The following is a 21,823-nucleotide window of genomic DNA, read 5'->3' as shown; positions in this document are numbered from 1 at the left end:
AACCTGGTTCCCCAGATTACAAGACTACCGCTCTTAACCACTACACCACACTGGCTCCCAAAATGCATTCTGCTGGTTGAAAGACTGGCTGCTTCTTGAGAACACAGACATTTTGGATTTAGAAGGTTTTAACAATATCTTTGGGTGGCATGCATATTTGTGGTATGACAAGGTTAAAGCTCACAAAGCTTTTAAAAATCATATTGTCAGGAAAGCATTGTATAATGTCTGGATTAAATATAAAGACTTGCTGGAAAATAAAACCCCAAGGTGGTTGTCACCAATGGAGGCAAAGGCTGTGAAAAGACTCACTATGGAGTCCAAATGGCCGAAATATTGGGAAATTCTGGAACAAGAAGGGGACAAATTGAAATTGCAGAGTTTTGAGAAATTAAAAGATAAAGTGCGAGACTGGCTTCATTATTACCAAATAATGGAGGCATACAAGTTGGACAGGAAAATTGGCTTCCAGGTGGAAAAATCAAAATTGGAAACAGAATTGTTAGAACCCAAAATTAAGAATTTGTCAAAGATGTATAACTTGCTGTTGAAATGGAACATGCAGGATGAAACGGTTAAATCAGCTATGATTAAGTGGGCACAAGATATTGGTCATAACATTATGTTTGCTGACTGGGAACAGTTGTGGACCACCGGTATGAAATTTACGGCATGTAATGCCCTAAGAGAGAATATTATGAAAATGATTTATAGGTGGTACATGACCCCAGTCAAGCTCGCAAAAAGCTCCTGGGCATGGTCGGCCAATTGGTGCCAAAGAAGGATAGAACATTCTTTATATATGCTACAACAGCAGCAAGAATACTCAATGCAAAGTATTGGAAGACACAAGATCTACCCACCTTGGAAGAATGGCAGATGAAGGTGATAGACTATATGGGACTGGCAGAAATGACTGGCAGAATTCGAGACCAGGGAAGAGAGACGGCGGAAGAAGATTGGAAGAAATTTAAGGACTATCTTGGGAAATATTGCAAAATTAATAAATGTTAGAATAATGTTGGTTTAGAAATTAAGTGGTTTTCAGCTGTAATGATTAAGTAAAAAGTAAAGAAAGGTTGAAAATTAAATGAAAATTAAGGGAGAGGATTTGCTGAATTAATAATTAGAAATTGGAATACAAAAAGGGGAGGTATGAGGAGGTCGGGGAAGTAAGTTATAAGAAAATAAGGGAATGAAACTTTACTTGTTTTTAAATAGTTTTTAGTTTTGTATTTTGTTTTTTATATTTGTTATTTTTTTGTGTTTGTGTTTTGTTTTTATTACTGTTTTTTGTATAACCTTTGAAACTTCAATAAATATCTTTATAAAAAATAAAAAAATGCTCCCAATGATGTCAGGATAGCTGCAAAGTTCTGCCACCAAAAGAGGTCTGGAGGAGAATAGGTGATGGTGCCATTGTGCTGCTCCCCTGGAAGGGGGCATGTCCACCCCCCATGGCTGCGCCCTCAAAGCATGTCTCACGTTCTTCCCATGTAATAGAACTTCATCAGCCAGCCTAATTTAGATTGCTCCAATATACACTCTTCCAATAGGATACAATCTGCAGCTAAGAACATAAGAAGAGTTGCTGGATCAGGCCAATGGCCCATCCAGTCCAGGATCCATGTTCTCACATTGTCCAGCCAGATGTGTTTAGGAAACCTGCAAGCCGGACCCAAGCGCAAGAGCCCTGCCCCCCCTGCAGTGCCCAGCAATGGGCATTCAGAAACACATGGAGGCAGATCAGAGCCCTCCCGGCTAGGAGCTCTGTGGATTTCTCTATTCCTCTTTCAAAGCCATGCAGGCTGGGGGCCATCACTGCCTCCCGTGGGAGCAAGCTCCATGGTTTACGGTAGCTATGCACTGGTCTATTCAAGCCCAAATACACAGAATCCACATTGTTATTAGCTCAGCAATGGATGTACCACGAACTCCCACCATAAGCTGTTTATGATGCGCAATCTCATCCGAAGGAATGGGTGCTGGACTATTGGACGATGGATTGCGTCCCTTTAAGGCATTTGCTGGCTGCTGTTTGCAGTGGCTCAAGGTGGGTGGAGAACGCAGGAAAGACTGTTCTCGCCTCTCTCAGGAACATCATTAGACACAGAGAAGGATGTTAGTGGTTTTTTAAAAAAAATTCTCATGGCCAAGAGAGACGGGAGGTGGTGCGCAGCTTGCACCGTGGTCACCTACTAACAAGTGTCAAAGTCACCCACTGCTGACAGTGGAGGTGCCGGGGCTGAATTGCTGCCAATCAGTTAAGCATCCCATCTTGGGGTGTGGGTGTGTTTAAAGAGCTGCTGACAGATAGTGATTGCCCTTCTCCGTGACTGAAGGGGGAAGCAATGTGTTGCCTCTCCTCTGCACTCAGGATGGATTACTCATTCAAAATGACAGGTCCTGTCCAGCTTCTCCAAGTTTGGAGTGCTCTCGCCGCACAGATACTTAACGTTAATTCAAGAACCAGTCATGTCAGATGGCCAAGTTCAAATCCCCTGTTATGTACTGAGTTGAATAGGATCCAAACTGCAGCAGTCTGATTGGTCCTAGAACAATAGGATCCAAAAGGCAGCAGTCTGATTGGTCCTAGAACAATAGGATCCAAAAGGCAGCAGTCTGATTGGTCCTAGAACAATAGGATTCAGAATGCAGCAGTCTGATTGGTCCTAGAACAATGCAGCAGTATGATTGGTTGGCAGGAACCACCCAATCATGCTCCAGATAGAAGTGAATCCACAACCTGATTGGCTTACAGTAGAATTCCGGAATTAGCCAATCATGTGCAGCCCACTGTGTAAATAATGCAGATACTTTGAGGGGACTTTCATTCATTCCTCCTCACCACTATGAGCTGAATAAAGATCATGAAATCACTTTGCGACTCTGAGTATATTTCATCCCCCCTCCTCTCTCTCTCTCTCTCACACACAAAATACTATGTTTTGAAAGGCCTGAGCCAATAATAAACACCATCTACTGGGCTTGCTTCCTCCCATGTGGCTCTCATTTAGGACATATCCCCAGTACACTGTCTCCATTGACGGGTAAATATATATGTGTATTTTTTAATGCCTCAAGAGGGAGCTGAATGATAAAAGAAACCTGGTGCATTAACTAAAACCTCTGTGATTTTATATTGATCTCACCATGCAGATGTCAGCGCTTCTAATAATTCTTTCAGTTAAACCCAAACGTGATCAAGTTCAGGTTTTCGTAATACAATTAGGCTTGTATGGTGGTTCTGGGACGGGGCAGGAAATACTGACCTTTCCACAACTCCTCAATGTGGACCAGAATCACATTGCTTGTTTTATTTGTCCCTGGATGTGTGATGTCAAATGGATCCCTCTCCTCATCTGTCCACAGTCAGTGGATTTTTCCCATTGGCCTTAAAGAGAGGGAATAATCTGATGAATAGCCAAACAGTAAAATGCAGCTGAAACGGAGAGGGGGGGGTGTCCTTCACGTTTTTGTATTTGATTTACTTCCTACTTCCTTATTTAATCACTGGGTTCCTAAAGGCCCCCTTGGGTGCGAATGACCCATGTTTTGTTGCTAGGGATGTGCCACTGACCCAAGCCAAGACCCCTGCCCTAGTTCACCTATCAGACAAAAATGAATATATTCCAGGAGCTATCAGCTTCCATTATCACTAACTGAGCCTGGCAGGTGGAGACGGGCCTCATTATTTTTAATTGGGTCCTATAGTTCTGCAGTTAAATAAAACACAATGGGCTCAGTCATTCAGGAAGATCTGCAGAAGACCTTCTGAGGAATAGGAGCCCTCCAGGAGAATCCCCCTGCATGTCTACCAGACTTTGGCAGGAAAGGACTGCACAGTGGATGGTGCCCAGCACAATCCTGCTCTTTTGTCTGCTTTGGAGTCAGGAGAAAACCAATTCTGCTCCTTTTATTGTTTTTGGCCATTTTCAAAACAATACACACTCTCTTAGGCGAAGGGGCCGTAGCTCTGTGGCACAACATCTGCCTTGCAAGGAGAAAACATTGAGCCAGGATCTGACGTAGTATAAGGAAATCTTTAATAATGATGATGATGATAGTTTACAGTCAATCAATGAAGTTACTCAACCCACTATGCAATGTCTGTGAAGGGCTCATGATGAAGACATTCTTAGCGGCAGCCCCACAACGGTGGAATGTGATTACGTGAGATGTCAGAGTCCGACCAGGCCGGCCCATCCATTTGGCCACTGGGAGAAGAGGATGGGCCATTGGCTGGATATAGCCGGCTCTTCTTAGGTTGTTCTCTTCATTCTCTTGCAGCCTTCAAGACGTTCCACCTTTTCCCACCACCGTTAGCAACTTGTTTGATCTGAGCTGCATAACTTTCCAATGTTTACCTGATTTTGATAATTTTACATTATGCTGGATTAGCGTTGCTCCTCTTGGCTTTTTAGAAACATTTTGAAATATTGTTTTAAGATTTTGGCAGTGCTTTGCAGTCTTAAATTGTATTTTACTGCTTATCTGATATGTCATTTGTAAACATATTTTGGATTATTTTTTCCCTTGAAAAGTGGTATGCAATTTATTAAATAATCAATTACATCTCATTCCTCTTTGCTGCTTTGTGTGTGTGTGTAATCTGAGAGCTGAAAAATCAAAATATACTCAGTTTGCCATAAATGCTTCCATTGTAATTCAAGGTGGATGGCAGGGATGGTTAGAGCTGTCAATTTATGTTTCTCTAAATTTTTCATTTTCCAGTATTTCCAGTATGGAGAACCTGCAAAAGACTCTATAAGGGCTCTTATTCCCCCATAAGGGAATAAGGGCAGATTTTCATTTATTACAATACTAACTTGCAGACTTGATAAGATTTAATGTGCTTGTTGAATTAGTATTTAGGAAAGCCGGCATTCTAGCACAGAGGTGGGTGTTTGTGGTGGGCACTGTCTTCTGAGGATGCTCTCTTGTGTCACTAAGTCAGTCTTGTGTATACCTTGCAGGCCCCCCATCAGCAGAGGACAGGGCTGAGACTAACAGATAGTCAGGAAAAATGCACAAGGCAGCCGACCTCATAAAGATGAAAACACCGTAAGTAAAGAAGATTTCCCCTCTTACCAATGGGACCTCTGTGTGTTTTATTTACTCTTTTAAGAAATGCTAGTGATAATAGAATCATAGAATTGTAGAGGTGGAAGGGACCCTGAGGTCCATTTAGTGCAGCTAGTGCTTTTTTCCTGGGGGTACACAGACCCCCTAAATATTTTGTGAATCTTTTTGCTTTTGTCCATTTACTGTATTTATTTTTTTCCGATTTGAACAATAAAATGGTGATCTTCTTGAGTCAAAATGAGAGTACCCCTCAACATTTTTTTAAAGAAAAAAAGCACTGAGTGCAACCCCCTGGAATGCAGGAATCTCAACTAAAGCATTCATGACAGACGGCCATCCAACTTCTTCTTAAAAAACTCCAAGGAAGGAGAGCCCACAACCTGCTGAAGGAAACAGTTCCACTGTCAAACCAATCTTACTGGCAGAAAGTTTTTTCTGATGTTTAGTCGGAATCTCCTTTCTTGTAACTTGAAGCCATGGGTTTGAGTCCCACCCTCCAGAGCAGGAAAAAAACAAGTTTGCTCCATCTTCTGTGTAACAGCCTTTGAGATATTTGAAGATGGCCATCGTATCTCCTCTCAGTCTCCTCTTCTCCAAACTCCAGGCTAAACATCCTCAGCTCCCTCAGCTGTTCCTCTTAAGGCTTGGAACTCAGCTATACAGCTGCAAATAAAATGTTTTAAGTGTGGCACTGGATGGTGATGGTGAGCCTTATGGAAAATTCAATGTATTTTTAAAAAATGGCTTTAAAAAAGCATTTTCAGAACGCTTTTTATATGTGTGTAGATTCCACCTTGGTTTCCAAACCCTGGATCATCTTGGTTGCCATCCTCTACACACCTTCCAGATTGCCAATGCCCTCCTTCAACTGAACACAGTGTTGTTCTAGGTGGGGTCTGACCAAGGCAGAAGATATACTATTATTTCCCTTGATCTGGACATTATATTCTTCTGTTGTTGCACTCTAGAACAGCATTCATTTCTCTCTTTTTTGCTGCTGCATCACACTGTTGACTAGATTGGTAACTAGCTCTCTGTAAAATAAATATCCATTTCCCATCTCTCGTGATCTGCAGCAGGCTAAATCCTTTCCAGGCTGGATGACTGATCAAGTATGCAGGATTAAAATGCAACAAGCAGGTGCATTTATCTGCCTGAATCCTTAACGGTACAATAACACCCCACTTATTGCTTGTAATATTTAGAATTAATGAATGTGGCCTTGAATAATTGATGGCTGTTTTAGCACAAGCAAGAATTCAATTAAATTCGAACAAGAGACATCCAGGCATGTGGTAAGGAATTCCTCTTTCCATTTTGTCTGACTGCAAACAATGCCGTTCGGATCTGGTCATTTAAGACAACTGGCAATGGAATGGGTGTACAAGACGGAGGGGCACGGCACGTATCAGATTGCTCAAAAGTCATTCATCATGTCAGAGCAAGGCAGGAATCCGAACTCCTGGAAAGAATAACGGGTCGGAGATCTCTCTGCATGGAGGTAGGATGGCATGGAGCTGAACGCAAGCTGTAAAATGCAATAGGAATAATTAGAGCATTTGCCAGAAAAATGCTGCAGGTTCCAGAGTGGCGCTTGGCCCATCGCCCTAAAGGGAGCATGGCAGAAAACAGGATCAGGCGTGGGGTCTGAAGCACTTTCCTTAGGCATCTGGCTTCTAAGAACCCCAGCCTCCCAAGAGCAAAAGTACAAGCCGTGAAGCCTTAGAATGGGGGCTCTGTGTCCTGGCGAGGGGCTGGAAGAGAGGCAGCTATAGGCACTTGTGGTGGGCATGTCCGAAGGTGGCAGATTGGGGGAACAATGTTTAATGAGCAAGTGTTTAAAGTGTCAACAAGTATTTTACTCAGGCTTTAATGAAATAGAGCTAGTGCTGTGTAGCGGTTAGACTAGAGTGTCAGACTAAAACCTGGCAGGGACCAGGGTTCAAATCCTCACTTGGCCATGAAGCTCACTGGGTAGCCTTGGGGGCCACTCACTGCTTCTAAGCCTGACCTACCTTGCAGGGTTGTTGTGGGGATTAAATTGAGGAAAGGGGAAGCCATCTAGATAGTAATGAATTAAGTAAAATTACTCAACAGCATGTCGCAAAGTCTGCAGCCCTTGCATTACTGAATCTGTATTTAAATGAGAATCAGGACTAGGTGGATAAACCAGTAATGACTTAAAAGGTGCAACCCTGAATCCCTGGCACAAAAGAGGATAGCCTCTTGCCCTTATGGGAAGATTGATCCACAAGTTAAAACCAGCTAGAGGAACAAAGCACAAAGGGACACCTTGGCGAGAGAAAGGGGGAGCTTTATTTTGTTGAGAAATTCTCCAGAAAACCAAAGACCAGTCCCAAAGGTTGACATTAACTTGTGGATCACTTAATAAGAATGTGTTTTACAGATGTATACTGCTGTTAGTTGTTTATGTGTGGGAATACAGGTTTTCATAATGTCTTTTGGGGGGCCTCCAGGAAAATAAAAATCAAATACATAAAAAACAGGGGTTCCTAACATGTGCCCATGGGCATTGCAAATCTCTGAGAAATCATCCCCCCTGGAGCCCAACAAGGCACCCTGCCTCTTCCACTTATTTTTTAAATTTCTCTTTTAAAAAATAATTTGGGGTCATTGTTGAGGTGTTGCTGTTGTATGATTTTAGGGGGGTTGTTTGCAGGTAGGGGTTATCTTTTGAGGGAAACCCTCCTCAGCTTCTCATTTTTGTAGTCATCTGTTTAGTTCTCTACATTGGTTTGCAAATGTTTTAAAAAATATTCCTCATGAAATTCACCAGCACTTTAGTTCAGTTTTCTCCTGCAATTTTGCCTACTATACACATCTCCTCCTATAATTTTTGTATGTTATCTTCACTTATATATGCATTTACACCATGTGTGCCCTTTACACTGGCTTACTAGCAGTACATGTGAAAAGAATATTGGGGTCTTAGTGGACCACAAGCTGAATATGAGTCAACCATGTGAGGAAGCAGCAAAAAAAGCTAATGCTATTCTAGGCTGCAGCAACAGAAGTCTAGTGTCTAGACCAAGGGAAGTCATAGTCCCACTCTATTCCAGACCACACCTGGAACACTGTGTCCAGTTCTGGGCACCACAATGTAAGAAGGATGTTGACAAGCTGGAACATGTGCAGAGGAGGGCAAGCAAGAGGATCAAGGGATCAACCAAGCCTTATGAGTAGCAGTGGAGCAAGCCGGTGTGCATGCCCTGTGCCCTGTGCTCACGGGGGCGGGGCCAGCTGGGGCTCCGTGGGGCCTCCAAGGAGTCTGCCTGCCTCCTCCCATTCAGCCGCCCTACAGCTGGGGCGGGGGGAGGCAGCGGGTGGACCATTTGGGCAGTGGTGCACCCAAGCCACCACATCTCGCTCAGGAGAGACGCATAGCTCAGGCATGGTGCAAGCCCCACGGCGAGTGCCGCCCGGCATTTTGTCACCCCCTCAGTGGTGACACCTGGGGCGGCCCGCCCCCACCGCCCCCTCTTCCTCCACCCCTGCTTATGAGGTGTGCTTGAAGGAGCTGGGTATGTTTAGCCTGGAAAAGAAGAGACTGAGAGGAGATTTGATAGCCATCTTCAAATATCTCAAGGGCTGTCTCATGGAGGAGGGAGCATGCTTGTTTTCTCCTGCTCTGGAGGGTAGGACTCGAACCAATGGCTTCAAGTTGCAAGAAAGGAGATACTAAGCATCAGGGAAAACTTTCTGACAGTAAGAGCTGTTTGGTAGTGGAACAGACTCCCATGAGAGTTTGTGGGCTCTCCTTCCTTGGAGGTTTTTAAACAGAGGTTGGATGGCCATCTGTCATGGATGCTTTAGCTGAGATTCCTGCATTGCAGGGGGTTGGACTAGATGACCCTTGGGGTCCCTTCCAACTCTAAGATTCTATGTACATTCTGGTACACTTTACTTACCTGGAGATGTGCAGAGTTTGAAGGGTGGGTGGAAAGTGCAAATTAAGTAAGTCCATGTGATGGCCTGGGATTCCGATTCAGAGGATGAACCAGAGGAATCCCAGCCTGCACAGGAGTCCCCGCCTCCAGGGCCGGCTGAACTGGGGCAAGGCCTAGATGCTGAAGAGCCTGCACCTGTGGCAGAGCACCAGGAGCTGGCCCCAGGTGAAACCCTTCTGGCCCCAGAGGTGCTTGAGGACTCAGTGGCGTCAGGTGAGCCTCCTCCAGGGCCCAGTAACCCTTCGGCCTCTCCTGATCTGCAGAGGCTTAGGGCAGAGAGGCGAAGGGAACTGGTTGCTCCCAGGAGGAGTGCTCGCCTTAAGGCCAGAGGAAGCGGGGCTCCTGGGGGCCGGGACCGCCCCTGGCCTTAGAAGAGGATAAAAGCCCAGTCAGCCCGGTCCCAGGTTGCGGGAGCAACGTCGTTGTTGGCTTCGGACCTGCCTGCGTTCCTGACCCCTGCTCGGCCTCCTGTTCCTGACCATCCGGTGCTCCTGTTCCCTGCTCGGTCTCCTGTTCCAGCGTTCCTGTTCCCCGCCCGGCTCTCCGCCTCGGACCTTGTCCCTCTTTGTGTGGACTCTGCTTACGCCCACGGTACCTTACCCCCGGGACCAGCACAGTTTGTTCCCGCCACACCCGCACTCCCCCTTCGTTGGGGTGCGTTCAGGAAGAGCCAGAGGCCATGGCTGACCAGGCTGCTGCGCTGGTGGCTTTGGCCCAGGAGAACCAGGCCTTGACTCACACCGTGCAGCAGCTCAGCGACGCGGTTACGGCACTTCAGCAGCGCTTGGAAGCCCTACCGGCTCCTGGGGCCGACGCCCCGGCTCCTGGCAAGTACCCAGTGGCTTTGCCTGAGAAATTTGATGGGGCCCCGGCCAGCTTTCCCATGTTCCTTGCCCAGGCCAAGCTGTATATTCAGGGGCGAGCCCGGAACTTTCCTGACGACCACACCAAGGTGCACTTTTTGATTAGTTTGTTAAAGGACCAGGCGGCCAAGTGGGCGTTGCCGCTACTCAGGCAAGACTCCCCCTTGCTGGCAGACTATACGGGGTTTTGCAATCTCTTGGAGGCCGCGTTCGGCAACCCCCAGAAAGGGAGTCAAGCCAACCGGGCGATTCGGCGGTTGAAACAGGGCAAGTCCACGGTGGCCGCATATACCACGGAGTTTTGGCTGTTGGCACAGGACTTGACCTGGAATGACGCGGCACTGCGGGACCAGTATCTCGAAGGGCTTTCGGACGAGATACTGGACCAGCTGGCCACAATGGAACGCCCCACCACGCTAGACACTCTCATTCAACAGAGTCTACAAATAGACGACCGGCTGGAGGATCGTCGTCAGGCCCGGGGTCGCCGACACTTCCAATTCTCGGCACCAGTTCCTTCCGGCAGCCCCACGGTCACAACTGATTTAACGGAGGAGCCTATGCAGCTCGGGGCAGTGCGGCCACGCCTTTCCCCGCAGAGAAGGCGCGGCGTTGGGAGGGAAATCTATGTCTCTACTGTGGCGGAAGTGGACACTACGCTCGGTCCTGCCCTGAGAAACGCCAGCCGCAGGGAAACCGCCAACCCCAGTAGCTGATGGCCCTAGCTACCGGGGGTCCCAAACAGCGCAGAATGGGCCCGCACCAATGGACTTGCAACATCTTATGGTTTCGGTACGTTTATACCCTCCAGGTGGGCCCTGGATCCTCACCCATGCTTTGGTAGATTCAGGAGCAACCCGCTCCTATATGGACGCTGCTTTTGCTGCCCATCATCACGTGCCACTTCGGAACAAGCCAGAACCAGTCCAGGTGGAAGCAAATGACGGACGGCTTCTGCGTTCAGGTGCCGTTACTCAGGAGACCCAGCCCCTGGTCCTGTGTCTCCAGCAGCACCGGGAGTTGCGAACTTTGGACATTGCCTCTATGCCCCGGTTCCCCCTAGTGCTCGGGATGGACTGGCTGGAAGCTCACAACGTTCAGATTGACTGGGTCAAACGGACTGTGCACTTCCCAGACCCATGTTCCCATGCTCAATCCGAGACGCTGGCGGCCGCGCCCACGGAGGAGGCAGCACCCACGCTCCCAGCCGTGTACCAGGACTACCAGGACGTGTTCGAGGAACGGGGGGCAGACCAGCTGCCGTCGCATTGGCCTTTTGACTGCAGCATAGACCTCCAACCCGGAGCACCTTTACCAGTGAGTCGCTTATATTCTCTAACAGAGCCAGAGCGCGAGGCTTTGCAGGACTTCTTGTGCAAGAACCTGGAGTGTGGGTTCATTAGGCCTTCCACCTCGCCTACCGCGGCACCAGTGCTCTTTGTTAAGAAGAAATGTGGGGAACTCCGCCCTTGCCATGATTACCGAGCCCTGAACAAAATTACCATCCCAGACCGGTACCCCTTGCCCCTTATCTCGGAGTTGCTGGAGCGGGTGCAAGGGGCACAGGTGTTCACCAAGCTGGACCTCCGGGGGGCCTACAACTTGATTCGGATCCGAGCCGGGGATGAGTGGAAGACAGCGTTTGGGACCCGGTACGGGCAGTTCGAATACTTGGTTATGCCTTTCGGTTTGTGCAACGCGCCTGCTGTGTTCCATCAACCACGTGTTCCAGGACTTGTTAGACAAGTACGTGGTGGTGTACTTGGATGACATACTGGTTTACTCCCGTGACCCGGCTCGCCATGAGGGACATGTCCGGACCGTGCTGCAGCGCTTGCGTGAGCACCGTTTGTACGCAAAGCTCAGCAAGTGCGAGTTCCATCAGCGGACTGTGGACATCCTTGGTCACCGGCTCTCTCCAGGTGGGGTGCAGATGGACCCTGGGAAGGTGGCAGCGGTTCGAGAATGGGTGGCACCCCGGAACCGCAAGGACCTACAGCGTTTCCTGGGGTTTGCCAACTACTACCGGACCTTCATTGCAGATTATGCTCATCGCACCACCCCGTTGACCCAGCTACTGCGCCCAAAGACGCCGTTTTCCTGGGACAAGGAGGCAGAGGAGGCGTTTCAGGGGTTGAAGGCCTGTTTCCAGAGGGCGCCAATCTTACAACACCCTGACCCCTCTCGACCCTTTGTGGTGGAGACCGACGCCTCCAGTACGGCTCTCGGTGCCGTCCTGTCTCAACAGAATGGACCTGAAGCGCCACTCTTACCCTGTGCCTTCTATTCCCGCCAGCTCCTACCAGCGGAGCGTAACTATACTGTGTGGGAGCGGGAACTACTGGCCATCAAGGTGGCCTTTGAGGTCTGGCGCCACCATCTTGAGGGGGCACGACATCCGGTGGAGGTGAGAACCGACCACCGGAACCTGGAGTACCTCCAGACCACCCGCAAGCTGAACCAAAGACAGATCCAGTGGGCGTTGTTCTTTTCCCGGTTCCAGTTCCGGATCCACTATATCCCTAGCTCTCAGAACCAGAAAGCGGATGCCCTGTCCCGGAAACCTGAAGACAACGCACACACGGTACAGCAAGCAGTACCCACCACGATCCTACCTCCAGCTGCATTCCTGGCCACCCAGGAGGCGAAGCCACTGCAGGCTCGGGTGCGGGAACAGCAGCGGGTCGATGCTTGGGCCCAGGAACGACTCCGGGAGCTGGCTGAAGGGTCCAGCCCTCAGTATCCGGGGCTGGTCCTGCATCAGGGCCTTCTGCTGCACCACGGTCGTCTGTATATCTCGCCAGGGCCACTGCAGCTGGAGGTTCTCCGGATGGCTCATGATGCCCCAGCAGCGGGGCATTTTGGACGGTATCGGACTACCCATCTGGTAAGTCGTGAGTTTTGGTGGCCCCGCCTGAAGGCTGACGTGGCTCGCTACGTTGCTGGTTGTGAGGTCTGCCGGCGCTCCAAGGGCACTACCGGGCGACCCCCCGGCCTACTGCAGCCATTGCCAGTTCCACCGCGCCCTTGGCACACGGTTTCGTTGGACTTTGTAGTGGACTTACCCCCGTCTCGTGGCTGTACCTGCCTTCTAGTTTTCTCCGACCATTTCACCAAGATGGTGCACTGCGCCCCCTGCCCATCTGTACCCACAGCCAAGGAAACCGCTCAGCTGTACCTTCAGCATGTCTTCCGCCTGCATGGCCTACCTGAGCGCGTGGTGTCCGATCGGGGCGTTCAGTTCACGTCCAGAACCGTCTGGCGAGCATTACACCAGACTCTCGGGACAGAGGTCTGCCTCTCGTCAGCCTACTACCCACAGACCGATGGCCAGACGGAACGGGCGAACGCGGTGCTGGAGCAGTACCTCCGGTGTTACTGCAGCTACCAGCAGGATGACTGGGTCGACCACCTGACATTGGCGGAGTTCGCCTACAACAACGCGGTGAATGCGTCCACCCAGCAGACCCCGTTCCAGGCCAGTTACGGTTATCATCCACGGCTGTTTCCAGATGTGCTGCCGGCTTCCGCGGTCCCGGCGGTGACGGAGTGGCTTCAAGAGCTCCAGTCCCAGCAACAGCTTTTGGTGGAGCAACTGCACCAGGCCAAGGAAGCGTACAAAGCTCAGGCCGACCGCCACCGCCAGGTGGGGCCGGAACTTCGTGTCGGTGACCTGGTTTGGCTCTCCACTCGCCACCTCCACCCCTTTCGACCTTCGCGGAAGTTGGACGCCCGCTTCACCGGCCCGTTCCCTATCGTGGACCAAGTCTCTCCTGTGGCATTCCGTCTCCGGTTACCCGCAACCCTGAAGGTTCACCCGGTCTTCCACAGGTCCCTTCTGAGTCCGGTGGCCCCACCCGACGAGTTCCACCCGAACCGTCCCCGACCGCAGCCAGTGTTGGTTCAGGGCGAGCCTGAGTACGAGGTGGAACGCATCCTGGACTCCCGATACCGCAGGGGAAAGCTGCAGTATCTCATTGACTGGAAGGGGTACGGACCGGAGGACCGTTCCTGGGAACCAGCGGCCAACGTCCACGCACCTGCCTGCCTCCGAGAGTTCCATGTGACGTACCCCGGCAAGCCGGGTCCGGACCCTCGGTTGAGGGGGGGGGCCTGGGAGGGGGGATGGTGTGATGGCCTGGGATTCCGATTCAGAGGATGAACCAGAGGAATCCCAGCCTGCACAGGAGTCTCCGCCTCCAGGGCCGGCTGAACTGGGGCAAGGCCTAGATGCTGAAGAGCCTGCACCTGTGGCAGAGCACCAGGAGCTGGCCCCAGGTGAAACCGTTCTGGCCCCAGAGGTGCTTGAGGACTCAGTGGCGTCAGGTGAGCCTCCTCCAGGGCCCAGTAACCCTTCGGCCTCTCCTGATCTGCAGAGGCTTAGGGCAGAGAGGTGAAGGGAACTGGTTGCTCCCAGGAGGAGTGCTTGCCTTAAGGCCAGAGGAGGTGGGGCTCCTGGGGGCCGGGACCGCCCCCGGCCTTAGAAGAGGATAAAAGCCTAGTCAGCCCGGTCCCAGGTTGCGGGAGCAATGTCGTTGTTGGTTTTGGACCTTCCTGCGTTCCTGACCCCTGCTCGGCCTCCTGTTCCTGACCATCCGGTACTCCTGTTCCCTGCCCGGCCTCCTGTTCCAGCGTTCCTGTTCCCCGCCCGGCTCTCCGCCTCGGACCTTGCCCCTCTTCGTGTGGACTCTGCTTACGCCCACGGTACCTTACCCCCAGGACCAGCACAGTCCATCTTGAAATGTGAACTGAGTTTAATTTCTTCCCCATCACTAACTGCACACTATGTAGACATGCATAGAATTGCAGGTGCATGTTGAGGAATTTAAGACTATGCAGTCAGATGAACCACACTGCAACTTGCTTCTGAGGAATCACCCAGAGCTGAATTGAACATATTGTTGTGATGCTTGTGGGGGGGGGGAGGGTTTAGGCTGTGTGCCTGAGCCCCTTCTAATTCCTGGACCCAGCAAGGGTTACAATCTAATGGAGGATCCTGCTGTTGAAGTAGCCAGGCAAGGACCATCATGACCCATGAGTGTGGGTATAAATAATGGGTGGGATATAAATAATAAATTATTATTAATAATATTAAGAAAGAAAGTTGCTCTGTGTCAGAGGGCAAATGGGTGGGTCAGTGGTTAGACGGACCAAAGCCGGAGCCAGGGGGTGTGTGAGAATTGGTCTAGAAACAGGCAGCAGGCAGCAACCTGAGGGGGAGAGAGGGGGGAAAGAAGACCCAGGTAACTACCAACTGGTGAATTTGATATCAATACAGGCAACAACCAATTAAGGCACATCTGAATGGTGCACAGTTACATACGTGTGCACAGTGCCAAACCCAGAAGTAGTGCCAAACCGTCATAAAAATGTCACAAAAAGGGGTGGAACAAGGCAGGGTGGGGTGGAGTGGACTTCGGTGAGGATTGCCTGTACCAGGAATGATCCTAGAACAGATAATGCAACAGTCGGTCTGTGAGCACTTAGAAAGGATGCTGTGATTACTATGACCCAACACAAGTTTCTCAAAAGCAAGTCATGCCAGACAAATCTAATTTCTTTCTTTGATGGAATCACAAGCTTGGTGGGTCTGGGGAATGCTGTGGACGAAGTATATCTTCATTTCAGCAAGGCTTTTGAATGAGGTAACAGGTGGATTTGTAGCAGGTTGACTGACCAAACCCGAAGAGTACTCACTATTGGTTCCTCATCATCCAGGAAAAAAGTAATAAATGGGGTGATAGAGGGCTCTGTTCTGGGCCCACTGTTGTTCAACGACTTTATAAATGACTTGGATGAAGGAATTGAGGGGATGTTTATCCAATTTGCAGATGACACCAAACTGGGAGGGGGAGCTAATGAGCACAGAAGCCAGATTCCAAATTAAAAATGACCTCAACAAATTGGAGAACTGGGCACAAGCTAACAAAATGAATTTAAATAGGGACAAATGTAAGGTTCTGCATTTAGGCAGGAAGAACCAGATAAACAAATATAGGATGTGGTACACCTGGCTTACTAGCAGTACATATGAAAAAGATCCGGAGGTCTTGGTGGACCACAAGCTTAACATGAGTCAACAGTGTGATGCAGATGCAGAAAAAGCTAATGCTATTCTCGGCTGCATCAACAGAAGTCTAGTGTCCAGATGAAGAGAAGTAATAGAACCCCCTCTATTCTGCCTTGGTCAGACCACACCTGGAATACAGTGTCCAATTCTGGGCATGGGCATAGCCAAGGAAGGGTAGGGGGGCTCCTAAATCAATACAAATCTGAGGTTCTGCACCCCCCCAAACAAAAGCCTGCTCCCCTAACAAAAATCTTGGCTATACCCATGATTCTAGGCACCACAATTTAAGAAAGATGTTGCTAAACTGGAAGGTGTGCAGAGGATCAGTTGAAGTAGCTGGTGATGTTTATCCTAGAAAAGAGGAGACTGAGAAGAGATATGATAACCATTTTCAGATATCTCAAGAGCTGTCACATGGAAGATGGAGCAAGCTTGTTTTCTCCTGCTCTGGAGGTTAGGACTTGAACCAATGGCTTCAAGTTACAAGAAAGGAGATTCAGACTAAACATCAGGAAGAACTTTCTGACAGCAAGAGCTGTTTGACAGTTTTCTGAATCAAAATTGGACTTCCTCTGTACTATTTACATCTGAAAATTTGTAGAGTCATAGAATTGTAGAATCATAGAAAATTTGTAGACTCATAGAGTTGGAAGGGATCCTGATTGGGATCTAGTCCAATCCCTGCAAGGAAGGAGAGTCTACAACCTCTTGAAGGAGACCATTCCACTCTTAGTAAGATCTTCCTGATGTTATTTGGAATCACATTTCTTGCCATTTTAACAATAACAATAACAACAATTTATTTATATGTTGCCCCAGCCACTCTGGGCGCCTTCCAACAAAATAAAACATGAAACATCCATTGGTTCCCATCCTGCCCTCTGGAGCAGGAAAAGACAAGCTTGCTCTGTCTTCCATTTAACAGCTTTCAGGTATTACACCCATTTTAACTAAATTCCTAGGCAGATCAGATAATTTTGCCGCTGTCCTTTTTTTTTTATAAGATATTTATTAAAGATTTTCTTAATACAATAGAAAAAAACAGACAAAGTAACATATAACTTTACAATAACCATATTTTTTCGCTTCTTTGCACTTCCTCGCATCTCTCGTTCCTGCGTTCCAAGTTTATCAAACTTTCCCTAGCAATTTATCACCTTGTTTCAATTCTTATTTTATAATTTTCCAATATTGTGTCCCTAATTTTAGATATTTACCCAAACCTTAAAAGCTTAATTTTAGCATAATATTTATCCAAAATTTATCTTTTCTTATATTTTCACTTATCTTCATATTCCTTTCAACTAACTTAATGGTGCCATATTATTTATAATCTTACATCTTTCTTAACACTCATACAATTTACAATATTTTTGTAAATAGTCCTTAAATTTCTTCCAGTCCTCCTCCACAGCCTCTTCTCCCAGGTCTCGGATTCTGCCAGTCATTTCTGCTAGTTCCATATAGTCTATCAGTTGCATCTGCCATTCTTCCAGTGTGGGCAAATCTTGGGTTTTCCAGTGCTTGGCGACAAGTATCCTTGCTGCTGTTGTTGCATACATAAAAAATGTTCGGTCCTTCTTTAACACCCTCTGGCCGACGATGCCTAAAAGAAAGGCCTCTGGTTTCTTAGGGAAGGTATACTTAAATACCTTTTTCAACTCATTATATATCATTTCCCAGAAAGCCTTAACTCTAGGGCAGGTCCACCAGAGGTGAAAGAACGTTCCTTCAGTTTCTTTACATTTCCAACATTTATTATCAGACAAATGGTATATTTTTGCAAGTTTGACTGGAGTCATGTACCACCTATATATCATTTTCATAATATTTTCTTTCAAGGCATTACATGCCGTGAATTTCAAACCGGTGGTCCATAACCTTTCCCAGTCAGCAAACATGATATTATACCCTATGTCCTGTGCCCATTTTATCATAGCCGATTTGACCGTTTCATCTTGTGTATTCCATTTTAACAGCAAGTTATACATTCTTGAAAGTACCTTAGTCTTAGGTTCTAACAATTCCGTTTCCAACTTTGATTTTTCCACCTGGAATCCTATCTTTTTATCCAACTTAAAAACCTCTTTAATCTGAGCATAATGTAACCAATCTCGCACTTTATCTTTTAGTTTCTCCAAACTCTGCAGCCTCCAATTATCTCCATCTTTTTCTAATATTTCCCAATATTTCGGTCATTTGGCATCCATATTGAGTCTTTTCCGGGCCTTAGCTTCCATTGGTGATAACCACCTTGGGGTCTTGTTTTCCAATAAGTCTTTATATTTTGTCCAGACATTAAACACTGCTTTCCTGACAATATGGTTCTTGAAAGCCTTGTGATTTTTAACCTTGTCATACCACAAATATGCATGCCATCCATAAGCATTGTTAAAACCTTCCAGATCCAAAACATCAGTGTTTTCAAGAAGCAGCCAATCTTTCAACCAGCAGAAAGCTGCTGATTCATAATACAACTTTAAGTCTGGCAGGGCAAAGCCCCCTCTTTCTTTAGCATCAGTTAATATCTTGAACTTAATTCTGGGCTTTTTGCCCTGCCAGACAAATTTGGAAATATCTCTTTGCCACCTCCCAAAACACTCCATTTTATCCACAATCTGTAAAGTCTGGAACAAAAACAGTATTTTTGGCAATACATTCATCTTTATAGCAGCAATTCGGCCCAACAAGGAAAGTTTCAATCTTGACCAACCTTCTAAATCCCTTTTAATTTCTGACCAACACTTTCATAGTTATCCTTAAATAGACTCAGATTCTTAGCTGTTATGTTTACCCCTAGGTATCTTACTTTTTAAACCACGTTTAACTCTGTCTCTTTCTGAAACCTTTCTGATTCTGAAGGTGTCAATTTTCCCCCCAATACCTTAGTTTTCTGCTTGTTGAGTTTAAATCCCGCCACCCGACCAAACTCCTGAATCAATTGTAATACCCTTTTCGTGCTAGATTCTGGCTCCTGTAGGGTCAAAACCAGGTCATCTGCAAAAGCTTTAAGTTTATACTGTTTCGCTCCGACCTGAATTCCTTCCACCAACCGGTCCCCTCTAATCATATTCAAGAGCACCTCCAGGACCGAAATAAATAACAAAGGAGAGATAGGGCAACCTTGTCGTGTTCCTTTTTCAATTTTGAACTCTTCCGTCACCACATTGTTCACTATCAATTTAGCCTTTTGTTCTGAATAAATTGCGTCTGTCCCATTCTCAAATCCCCGTCCCACTCCCATCCCTTCCAAGTTTTTCTTCATAAACTTCCATGAAATATTATCAAAGGCCTTCTCCGCATCTATAAATATTAACACTGCTTTTGTATTAATATTTGTTTGCAAAAGTTCCAAAATGTCAATAATGTTCCTTGTGTTAGCAAACAAATGTCTACCTGGGAGAAAGCCTGCCTGGTCCTTATGAATTACTTCATTTAAAACTTTTTTAAATCTACTTGCTAAAATGTCTGCAAATATTTTATAATCCACATTTAGGAGGGAGATGGGGCGGTAGTTCTTGAGTTGTGTCTTTTCAGTTTCTAGTTTAGGTATCAATGTGATGAAAGCTTCTTTCCACGATTCCGGTGCCTTCTTCCCCTCCATAATTTCATTGCAAACCTCCATTAGTGGATGTATCAGATAGTCTTTCAGTGTCTTATAGTATTTGGAGGTAAGCCCATTGCCGCTGTCCTTTTGTCAGGTGCTGTAAACAAATCACTACTAAAGTGGCAAAATTCAGGGCATCAGCAAGCATTACTAGGAACTGGAATATTAAATCTCTTTACCAAGCATGCTAGCAATGCAGCAATCCACTGAATGTGTGACAAAGCACATGCCTATCCTAGTCCTTTGCTGTGCTGATAATTCCTAATAGTCTTCTACTGGTCTGTAAATTGCAAATTGCATTTGTAATTGCCTGTAACTTAGAGGCTGGTCTGTGTCCATGAGAATACAAATTGGATTGGGCATCATCTTAGTTTAAGAGTGAAAAAAGATTTGCAGACATTCCTTTTGTAAATTCACTTCCCCAGGTGAGAAGCAGGAGTCAGAATTATCATGTCTTGTGAGTTATCGAGCACATTAAACATTAACTTCTTAGTCTTATTTGTTAGCCCAGTTCTCTGCACTTTTAATTTTTAAGCACCGCCTGCCTTGGACCCAACTTGGCAAGAGATCCTGTGACTTTGCTCACCAGCTATGCATTATTCACCATGAAAGCTGTTGCTTAATTGGGCTTCCTTGGCGTCCGAGCTCCAAAAAGCACACTGGCCTCCATTGGTTCCAGTGATTTGGGGTGGTGGGCGATGGGAGGGAGGGGGGTGTCATGAGGGAAGAGTGACATTTTCAGCTCGATCCCTTTTGTGATCTCTGGCTTATTTCCATGCTCAGCCTGTAATGTACCTGTGGCTAATCAAAGATCAGCTGTGGCTGCAATATAATCTCTAGGAAGGTCCGGTTTCTCGCTCTTATCTGGAGAAGCAGCCAATACTCACCTCCCTGGGACTCGAAGGGCAAAGCCACCGACATGCAGCATGAATTATTGAGCTTTCTCCACTGGGACGGAAGAGCTGCTTCTCATAACTCACGGCATCGTGTTGAGGCTACACTGGATGGATCCTAAGCAACTCGCCAAGCGAGCTCTGAATGGCTTAGCTGGAACCATTGTTTGAAACGGCCTTCGGGATGGCTGCCCAGGTAATCTTAGCAATGGGGCGAGGTTGTCGTGCTGGAGAACTGTCCAGACCTAGGCCGGGCTTGCTTCGCTTCTTGGCAGCCGCGCAGCTCCATGGCTGCAGATGGAGTCTCCCGCTGCCTCGACTGTGGGTGCGCTATGTGACCTTGGGCAGGCCACACTCTCAGCGCCTCCTCTGCATTTGCCCCTGTTTCCCTGAGACAGTTCTGGCACCCTGAAACCCCTGGTTTTGCCGCCTTCTTTTTCTTGTTGGCAGGAGCTGCTGGAGTTCATTTTCTAAGTGAGGGGGTGGACTGCATCTTGCCTGTGGTGCGCATGTGCCCAGATTCCAGCCCATGAACAATAAGGCACCAAGAGGTTGCCATATTCCATGTTGCAGCTATGGAGGCATCTTTTGAACAACTGAGAACAAAGTGCATTAGGAAAAGAGTATTTGCCTTCTGCTCTGCCTTTCACCCAGAGAGAAAGGCAGCCCTTGCCTTTTAAAGCAACAGACAACAGGCTATGGCAGAGTCAATAAGCAGATAGGATGTTGCCTCCATTAACATCTCCCGCTGGCTGCAGGAAACAATATCTTGATATTATGGGTGTTACAGCTGGTGGGTTCTGTTTCCATCCGATAACTGCTGGAGGTGGGTGTGCACCTGTAAAAGGGAACTTAACAGCCAGCTATCTCACAGAGTTGATGGAGAAAGGGCATCATCCATAAGGTTCCAGCATCCACCCCAAGTGTTGTGATGTGCTACTGGCATTCAAGCAACCAAGTCCAAGAAAGCCAGGGATCACAGCTCTGAAACTCTTCCATCCCAGTTCGGCCTCCACTTCCTGTTTTCTCCCTGGAGTGTAGGGTTGTCTGTCCTGGTCTGTCTCCAGGTTGCCTGGCCCCCTCCAGGTGGCAGGTGGAGGAGAGAACGCCTTTAGTGATCATGGTAAAAATGATTAAGAGCACTGCGCATGCAGCTTGCAAGCTTCAGCCCAGCAACTGCAAATTACAGTACAGACACTCTGAAGGAATTTGCTGTCCTCTGCTCCCCTCTCCCAATTACTTTCCATCTCTGGGGCCTGCCCCTGTGACGTCACCAGGGGGGTCGGCCCTGGGTCTCAAGTCTGGGCCCTGAAAACTCAAAGTCTGGGATGGTCCTG

General features: G+C 47.7%; 2 protein-coding genes across 4 annotated transcripts in view; one reads left to right on the top strand and one right to left on the bottom strand.

The window, feature by feature from the left end:
• Positions 1–21,823, bottom strand: part of FOXN4 (forkhead box N4) — a 44,173-nt gene that overhangs the window by 20,161 nt on the left and 2,189 nt on the right. The window contains exon 3 of one of the 2 annotated variants that reach the window (XM_083710137.1): positions 3,273–3,394. The gene's annotated coding sequence lies outside the window, so the exon portion shown is untranslated. Of the gene's footprint in view, positions 1–3,272; positions 3,452–21,823 lie in introns of those variants that run through there. The other variant, XM_083710138.1, reaches the window with a different exon arrangement.
• Positions 6,310–21,823, top strand: part of MYO1H (myosin IH) — an 80,486-nt gene continuing 64,972 nt past the window's right edge. The window contains exon 1 of one of the 2 annotated variants that reach the window (XM_083710084.1): positions 6,310–6,586. In XM_083710084.1, the coding sequence (XP_083566210.1) occupies positions 6,461–6,586 (126 nt within the window). In that variant the 5' untranslated portion in view covers positions 6,310–6,460. Of the gene's footprint in view, positions 6,587–20,338; positions 20,683–21,823 lie in introns of those variants that run through there. The other variant, XM_083710086.1, reaches the window with a different exon arrangement.

Source organism: Podarcis gaigeae (assembly GCF_964106915.1).
Source record: "Podarcis gaigeae genome assembly, chromosome: 13".
In the NCBI taxonomy this organism is placed as follows: domain Eukaryota; kingdom Metazoa; phylum Chordata; class Lepidosauria; order Squamata; family Lacertidae; genus Podarcis; species Podarcis gaigeae.
This window is presented reverse-complemented; position numbering and strand designations above follow the sequence as displayed.